Genomic DNA, 9,031 nt, shown 5'->3' with positions numbered 1-9,031 from the left:
TACGCCCCCTGCTGGTGATCCTATGGAATTGTGAAGCACTTCCTCAGAAAGCCACCAGAGGGTGCTAGATAGCTATAATACTGCCTCTCTGACAGCTGCGCCTGGAACGTCTCTTTGTTCAGCGTCCTGTGAACTCACTCTTGGTTTCAAGAGACGTTGCTGTCAGTGCCAGAGACGAATAAACCGTTTTATGGAAGTATTTTCAGTCAGATATGAACTGCTAAGTCTCTAAAAAAAGTATTTTAGAATTTCTATGGCATTTTACTTTTACATTTTCCCAAGCAAAATTACGAAGACAAGCAATGTGATTTCTGAATGTTTTATTACAAAACTAGACAATAAATAAACCTCAGGGAATGTAAACATTGAGACCAGAGTCCCTAGTGCATAGATAATAAATACTGTGTGCGTCCATCTCTCTGACTGTCAGTCATTTTCTCAATTCAGACGATTCTCCACGTCCAGTATAGTGCTCTGGGTCACTGTGTCACCACACTGCTGACCACAGGTCAGTCCCCTCTTCACCATATAGGAGACACTGAATTAATTACAGCACCCACAGAACTGCTGGAGCACTGTCCTTCAGACGCTGCTCCCCACATGTCCTTGTCTGTGTCTGTGTCCTTGTCTGTGTCTGTATCTGAGGCTGTGTCTGTGTCCTTGTCTGTGTCTGTGTCTGAGGCTGTGTCTGCCCAAACAGCCAGTCCACTGGATCTCTGCCCCCGCAGTCTCTCTCTCGGCCCAGTCTGAGTGAGAGCTCCGCAGGTGCTGCGAGGCTGTGGGTGGGGGGTCTGGAGGTCCAGATGACGCGGGGGGATCCACGGGGCAGCGAGGCTGAGAGAGAGTGCTTCCCCTGGGACTTGGAGAAGAGCCAGGGACGGGCGGTCCTTTGAAGCCTGACAGGGCCGCAGCTAGGGGGCACCACTGGCCGGGCCAGAGCCTGGATACTGTTCATGTACTCCTCTAGGGACTGGGAGGAGGAGGAGGAGGAGGGGTGGGTAGGGACCCCCAGCGTAGCCGAGTCCTCCAGGGTCTCAGTGATGGTGGGTAACAGTGTCAGCCGTCTGCGCTTCATTCTGCAGAGGAGAGAAGACCAGAGATGAGGAGAGGGTTAGAAACTTTTTCAGAGAAATTCAATTGGATTAAAAAAAAAAAAAAAACGTGAACACATTGCAGACTCTTATGATGTCATAGAACAACAATTCACATCTGCTAAGGTACTGTAACTACAAACTGAGAGAACATGAGCAAATCATATGTTAAACGTTTCATTTAAATCTTTAGCCTCTCTCGTCGGAAATAAAATAGGACTGAGTTGTGTCTAAAAAATAGCCATATGAGAGGTGAGCTCACCTGTGATGAGTTGTCTGTCTGAGTGCCATATCAATGTTTCTCTGGGTCTCTGTGTCTCCGGTCCGAGTCTGAGAAAGCTGTGCTTGGTCTGTGTGTGTGAGAGGAGCACCAGAGCTGAGCTTTATATGCAGTAGGAGGGGAAAAAGCCAAGGCTGAGGATGCTAAATATAGACCCCTGCTGACCTTGTTCCCTGGGAATAGTGTGTGTGTGTGTGTGTGTGTGCGTGTGCGTGTGTGTGTGTGTGTGCGTGCGTGTGTGTGTGTGCGTGTGTGCGTGTGTGTGTGTGTGTGTGTGTGTGCGTGTGTGTGTGTGTGTGTGCGTGTGCGTGTGTGTGAGTGTGAGTGTGAGAGTGTGTGATGTGTTCAGGAAACTCAGGAGTGGCAGTTGACCAAGGTTCAGCGGTGGAGCTACTCTGACTGTTTACATTTCAAAAACAATGAGGCCCTGGGAGTGAACACACACACATTCTCACATACATACACGTAGACATACTACCCTCATACACATCCCCTCCTAACGACCAGTTTTCTCTCTCAGGCCTGTTTGGGTGATTATTCTCCTTCTCAAACCAACAAACTATCAGACTATTTGCAGACAACATGATTCTGAAATGCTTAGAATCAGATGTAACCCTAGCCCCATGTAACATCACATGGCGTTATTCTATACTGATCATTTTAATTGTATCAATTTCATTCGTTACAGTTCTCGTTTGTGATTTGTTATTGTGTCCATCCCTAGGTCTTTCAGCCTTTGATACATAAACGGACTGATCTATTATTATCCTCCCTTCTCTGTCTGTGTGTTGTGAAGCAATGATGCATGCGTGTATGCCACAATGTTGTCGTTGATTTCATCCGTTTCACTGGTGACTTTGTATTCAGGGAGAGGAAACGGATACTTGTATAGATCTGTAGAAATAGCAACAGGCTATTTAGAGAAATTGAGTGTGGATCTGTAACAGTATATTTCTCTCTGTAGCAGCTGTGTGGAGTTTCACTTCTGTTTCTTTCCAGTAATGTGCCTTCTGACAGACGCTGACACTAGACTGTTGACAGTCTATATGTGTATGACTACAGAATGAGGTATTTGAGTTTATGTGGCCCAGAGATCAATGGTGGCCCCCTTGAACTAGACTTGACCCCAAATGGCCGCCAGGTTGCATGTTTGAATCCCAAATCCAGACTTACAGACTCTGTTACTTGGATTCCTTTGTATATTTTATTTTAAAAACAAAAATGGCAGACTAGCCCCAATATGGAGGACTTTGACCCTACTGGGAGGAACTGCCCCCAGTCTCCCCGAAAGCACGCCTGTATACGTGTACGTGAGCGAACCACGTATGAGTGTGTGTGTGTACGTGACCTGTATGATGTCTGCTCTCTCAGAGGTGACCTCAGCTCTCGACAGCAGGGCGGGTGAGGCGCCGCCCAGAGTTTTCCCAGATGACAGTGTTCACCCTGCTACTGCACGTATACCTGACACTGGGCTGTCCTCCAGCAGGATATCCCCTCTGATACTTGTGTGTGTGTGTGTGTGTGTGTGTGTGTGTGTGTGTGTGTGTGTGTGTCTGTGTCTGTGTCTGTGTCTGTGTGTCTGTGTCTGTGTCTGTGTCTGTGTCTGTGTCTGTGTCTGTGTCTGTGTCTGTGTCTGTGTCTGTGTCTGTGTCTGTGTCTGTGTCTGTGTCTGTGTCTGTGTCTGTGTAGGAGGATGGTGAGATGGTCCTAGAGGGTTTGTTGAACATCTCCTGGGGTCTGCGCCGGCCTATCAGACTGCAGATGCACGACGACAACGAAAGGTTCCGCTACGCCTGCACAGGAGTTAGCAGGTATACACACACACACACACACACACACACACACACACACACACTGTACACTGTAGACACTTGTAGATACACACAAACACATCTGCCTTCCTCATTAGTAGAGGGAGTGTGTGTGTGTGTGTCCCTGCGTGTATGTGTATACCGACACCCCCCCTTTCCCTTCTCTGTCTCCCTAGTGTGTCTATCTTTAGTCTGATGAATCATGGAAAATGTCTTAATCTGGGATCTCTACAAAGGCTGATATAGGTCACAATATAGAGAGACAGAGAGCTGTCAGTATTCAGGGACAGGCCAGAAAACATCAGTCCCATGCTTTATATAATCTGCCGATTCCACCACTTTATATATCTGCCCATTCCACCACATACAACCACACTGTTGATGTGATTCACAACATGGAGTGATGTGAAGAATTATGTTAAACATAACAATGTCCATTCCTAACTTCTGTTCATCAGGCAATCATGCATCATCCCAATGAGAGAGTTTTGTGAGAAAAAAAAAAATCTCCCTAATTATATCTAACCAACCGTATCTAACACTATAACACATTCCCGTTGTGTCTGTACAGGAACGAGAGATCTCAAGTCTCTAAACAGACGACCACAGAGTCTAACAACAACACACTGGACAGAGGGGATGAGCCAGCATTGACCAGTGAGTATACCAACACAATTTACACACGTGCGTGCGCACACACACACACACACACACACACACACACACTCACACACACGTCACTTGCAGGGATTACAGCTTTAGGAGAGGAGCTGGCAGTAATAAAACTGAAATATAATAAAACCTAAATAGTAAACCCAATATGCAGGAAGGAATGCACATACAGTATTATCAAACATTGAGTGTCTGTCCTACTAACTAAGGAGTCTCCAGTTGTATCTGCCCTTGAATCTCAAATAACACCTCCAATTCTCCATACTGTACTACACATTTTGATCACATGGCAACAACATCATCATAGAAACTGAAGTAATGACAGCACTCCAATTGATAAGCTTTAAATCATGATTTGAATGCACGTGCGTATCAAGTGGAGTGCTGTGCATCATTGATTTGCTATGATGATGATGATGATGATGATGATACCGTGTGATGTTCTTTGAGGTTTCAGCACCCAAACAGTACTTTAGAATGACACTTGAGAGTGCCCACATTATTTCTATAAATCAACATTATCATCATAACATCATACGATGTGTAGTGTGGTGAAGAAAGTCTCATTTAAGACCTAGCCTAACTGTGGGGTGGTCTCTCCCCTGAGGTGGTGATGTGGGGGTCCTAGAGGAGGAGGACGCCCCGCAGCTGCTGAGGACCAGGAGTGACGCCTCCTTCATGGGCGTGCAGAGGAGGCCAAAGACACACAGCGCCAGAGACCTCCAGCGCATCCGCACACACAGATTCTCCATCAACGGACACTTCTATAACCATAAGGTAACACACACACACACACACACACTCACACAGCATGCACATACACAGATAAGTGTATCTCAATGGTTGCAATGTTGACATATCTCCAGGTGCAAAGAGGCCATTCCTTCCTGTTTGGGTTTGTCAGTACCAACGCTGAGTGGTTAACAATAGCCTGTAATGCTTCTGTCATTAATGTCTTATAGATCGCAAGGTTACAGTGGGCTGCGCTTCCATTAACTCAGATAGATAGAGATTGTGTGTGTGCGTGTGCTTGCGTGTGCTTGTGTATATGTGTGTGTGCGTGGGTGTGCGTGTGTGTTTCAAGTCTATTGTTACATTACACAAGTGTAAGAGAGTAAAATTCTGAGGCTTCGGTTCCTGACATTGCAGCACAAGACGTAAGCCAATAGGCATAATTCAAGATAAAAAAGTGACCGTAGTTTAGGACATTAGTGACAGAAAATAGTAAGACAGGATATAGTTTGTGTGTGTGTGTATGTGTATGTGTGTGTGTGTGTGTGTGTGTGTGTGTGTGTGTGTATGTGTATGTGTGTGTGTGTGTGTGTGTGTGTGTGTGTGTGTGTGTGTGTGTGTGTATGTGTGTGTGTGTGTGTGTGTGTGTGTGTGTGTGTGTGTGTGTGTGTTGAGGTCAGGCAGGGCTGTGTTCTGTGTTCAGTTGGCTAATTGGGAAGGAAGTAGAGTCTCTGGGGGGGGTCTGATGATGGAAACTGTGTGTGTGCAGCCTCTCATTCATTAACAGGGGAAACACACACACCCACACAAACCTGTACTAAAAATGCGCCGACCCTTTGGGGTTTCCAGCACATATAATGGTCAGCCTTACTAACATTGGCCATCACATCATTAGAAGCCCAGAATGTACTGGCCATGATGTAATGTTGCTCAAGTGTTGATTAAGCACAAATCAAAAGTTAAGATTCAGTCATATGTGTGTGTGTGTGTGTGTGTGTGTGTGTGTATGTGTGTGCGTGTGTGTGTATGTTATTCTTTCCCCCCCTCAGACATCTGTGTTTACTCCAGCCTTTGGTTCCGTCACGAATGTACGAGTCAACAGCTCCATGACAACCATACAGGTCCTCAACCTGTTGCTACACAAGTTTAGGGTGAGTCAGAAATTGGATTGGGTTAGTTAGAGGTTAAGGGTTAAGGGCCATTTAAGTGATTATTGTAGGTTATTACTATGTGACAGAGTGCTAAATAGAGCTTTACTACTTTTCTTTATCTATAGTGGTGTGTTGAATTTGTGTCAGCATCCCCCGGTGTCCAAGTTAGCCTGTGTTTGTGTTTCTGTAGGTGGAGAATAAGGCAGATGAGTTTGTTCTCTATATGCTGCATGAGTCTGGTGGTAAGCATCTCTCAGGTGGTATGAGCTGTGGATACTAGTCACTGTATCCACGCAGGTGCATATGCAAGTGTGTATGTGGTGTGTGTGTGCGTGTGTGTGTGTGCATGTGTGCATGTGCGTGTGCGTGCATGCGTGTGCGTCTGCGTCTGTGTCTGTGTCTGTGTGTGTGTGTGTGTGAGTGCGTGCATGTGTGTGTGTGTGTTACATTGTTTTTTATATTTCTCTTGTCTGTTATCCTGTAGAGAGGATCAGAATGAGGGATACTGAATACCCTCTGGTGTCTCGTGTTCTGTATGGACCCTGTGAGAAAATATCAAAGATCTTCATCATGGAGTCAGACCTTGGAGAGGAAGTCACACACGATGTGAGTCTACTCTTCTCTTATCCCCCTCTGTTTTCGATTCTCTCTCAAAATGGACTGCCACGTTGTTATTTATCTAAATATAGATAGATAACAACATTATGCCCCAAAGATAGCGGGGCTAATTTTAGAAAGCTGAGTAGCAGTTTCCTGTTTGGGGTCTGCAGTAACAATGGGCTCTGGCTTCTAGCTGAATGTCTGCAAGGTTTGTCATTGTGGGAACTACAATATTATTACAGGAGAAAAGATCCTATTGTTCAGTTTAATGGTATGAGTCTTCAAGATTCATACAATACAGGTGCAACTCAAAAAATGTGAATATCGTGCAAAAGTTCATTTATTTCAGTAATTCAACTTAAAGGGTTAAACTTAGATATTATATAGACTCATTACATGCAAAGCGAGATATTTAAAGCCTTTATTTGTTATAAATTTGATGATTATGGCTTACATCTTATGAAAACCCCAAATTAAATATCTCAGAAAATTAGAATATTACATGAAATCGATAAGAAAAGGGTTTTAAATACAGAAATGTCAGCCCTCTGAAAAGTATAATCATGCATATGTACTCAGTACTTGGTTTGGGGCCCTTTTGCATGAATTACTGCCTCAATGCGGCGTGGCATGGATGCTATCAGCCTGTGGCACTGCTGAGGTGTTATGGAAGACCAGGAATGCATTAATAGCGGCCTTCAGCTCTTCTGCATTGTTCGGCCTCATGTCTCTCATCTTTCTCTTGGCAATGCCCCAAAGGTTCTCTATGGGGTTCAGGTCAGGCGAGTTTGCTGGCCAATCAAGCACAGGAGGAATCCCATGGTCATTTAGCCAGGTTTTGGTACTTTTGGCAGTGTGGGCAGGTGCCAAGTCCTGCTGGAAAATGAAGTCAGCATCTCCATAAAGCTTGTCTGCTGAAGGAAGCATGAAGTGCTCTAAAATGTCCTGGTAGACGGCTGCGTTGACTGTGGACTTAATAAAGCACAGTGGACCAACACCAGCAGATGACATGGCTCCCCAAATCAACACAGACTGTGGAAACTTCACACTGGACTTCAAGTGTCTTGGGTTGTGTGCCTCTCCATTCTTCCTCCAGACTCTGGGAGGCAAAATTTGCTCTCATCAGAGAAGAGAACTTTGGACCACTGAGCAACAGACCAGTTCTTTTTTTCTTTAGCCCAGGTCAGACGCTTCTGACGTTGTTTGTTGTTCAGGAGCGGCTTTACAAGAGGAATGCTACATTTGAAGCCCATGTCCAGGATCCGTCTGTGTGTGGTGGCTCTTGATGCACTATCTCCAGCCTCAGTCCACTCCTTGTGAAGCTCCCCCACACATTTGAATGGCCTTTTCCTGACAATCCTCTCCAGGCTGCGGTCATCCCTGTTGTTTGTGCACCTTTTTCTTCCACACATTTTCCTTCCACTTAACTTTCTATTGATGTGCTTTGATACAGCACTTTGCGAACATCCAACTTCTTTCGCAATTACCTTTTGAGGCGTTCCCTCCTTGTGGCGGGTGTCTGATGGTTTTCTGCACAACTGTCAGGTCAGCAGCCTTCCCCATGATTGTGAATTCTACTGAACCAGACTGAGAGACCATTTAAAGGCTCAGGAACCCTTTGCAGGTGTTTTGGAATAATTGGCTGATTAGAGTGTGACATTTGAGCCTACAATATTGAACCTTTTCACAATATTCTAATTTTCTGAGATATTTAATTTGGGGTTTTCATAAGCTGTAAGCCATAATCATCCAAATTATAACAAATAAAGGCTTGAAATATCACACTTTGCATGTAATGAGTCTATATAATATTTAAGTTTAACCCTTTAAGTTGAATTACTGAAATAAATGAACTTTTGCACGATATTCTATTTTTTGGAGTTGCACCTGTACATGATGTCTCATTGACCTTGATAAGATATCGTGGGCCTAGTAATAGAACAATGTACTAAAGGGGATTTCACAATGAAATTCTGAATCAATTAAATTATTAAAGCTGTATCATGTAAGTACTTTATGTCTGAATTCATTTCTCTTAAGGTTGCCCAGTATATCAAATTTGAGATGCCGTTATTGGACAGTTTTGTTGAGAAACTGAAAGAAGAGGAGGAGAGGGAGATTTCCAAACTGACCAGAAAGTAAGCTTCTCATCCAATCAGCACACCTTAAGCATTATTGCTTTAAATGCTGTCTTTAACTTAGCTGACTTTACCCCAAACAAGGTCCTCCTGAACAACGTGTGTGTGTGTGTGTCTAACCCTGTCTCTCCCTATAGATACAGCGCCCTGAAGTCCATGATTCTCCAGCAGTTGGAGGGCATCACCGACACCACTGACCGAGTCTGAGGATGGAGAAGCATGCGAGCGTGCGTGTGTGTTCATTTGCTGGTGTGAATGTGTGTGAGGTAGCAAAGCTGATTGTTTGACCACATAGGAATTTGCATGTATACGGTTTAGCTTTTTTGAAAACTACTGAAATGGAAAGCAATATATACTACTGAATGTAATAAAGCAATACAATTGAATAAAACAATACAATTTAATAGAACCATATACTGCACCACTGTACACTGTACAGTAACCTGCATAGTTAAACTTTTGTTTAACGTGTCTTTATACGTTTTATAAACTCCTATACTACTGTTTGGCTTTATTATTAGGATTTTTATTTGTGAGGTCGTATGTTGTTTTCTTG

At 44.3% G+C, this 9,031-nt stretch overlaps 2 protein-coding genes across 2 annotated transcripts in view; one reads left to right on the top strand and one right to left on the bottom strand.

Moving 5' to 3' along the window:
- rassf4a (Ras association domain family member 4a) overlaps positions 1-8,746 on the top strand; it is an 11,915-nt gene extending 3,169 nt beyond the window's left edge. Inside the window, exons 3-10 of the mRNA XM_080532353.1 lie at positions 3,061-3,182; positions 3,754-3,839; positions 4,483-4,631; positions 5,636-5,737; positions 5,928-5,979; positions 6,222-6,343; positions 8,378-8,475; positions 8,613-8,746. Of these exons, the coding sequence (XP_080388479.1) occupies positions 3,061-3,182; positions 3,754-3,839; positions 4,483-4,631; positions 5,636-5,737; positions 5,928-5,979; positions 6,222-6,343; positions 8,378-8,475; positions 8,613-8,682 (801 nt within the window). The 3' untranslated portion in view covers positions 8,683-8,746. The remainder of the gene's footprint in view (positions 1-3,060; positions 3,183-3,753; positions 3,840-4,482; positions 4,632-5,635; positions 5,738-5,927; positions 5,980-6,221; positions 6,344-8,377; positions 8,476-8,612) is intronic.
- Positions 359-1,387, bottom strand: LOC308158676 (uncharacterized protein). Its single transcript, XM_080532364.1, has 2 exons — positions 1,354-1,387; positions 359-1,076 (listed from the first exon to the last, which is right to left on the bottom strand). The coding sequence occupies exons 1-2, from the start codon at positions 1,380-1,382 to the stop codon at positions 548-550; spliced, it is 558 nt and encodes a 185-aa protein (XP_080388490.1). The 5' UTR covers positions 1,383-1,387; the 3' UTR covers positions 359-547.
- Positions 8,747-9,031: the final 285 nt, after the last annotated feature.

Source organism: Nansenia antarctica (assembly GCF_963989245.1).
Source record: "Nansenia antarctica genome assembly, chromosome: 1".
In the NCBI taxonomy this organism is placed as follows: domain Eukaryota; kingdom Metazoa; phylum Chordata; class Actinopteri; order Argentiniformes; family Microstomatidae; genus Nansenia; species Nansenia antarctica.
This window is presented reverse-complemented; position numbering and strand designations above follow the sequence as displayed.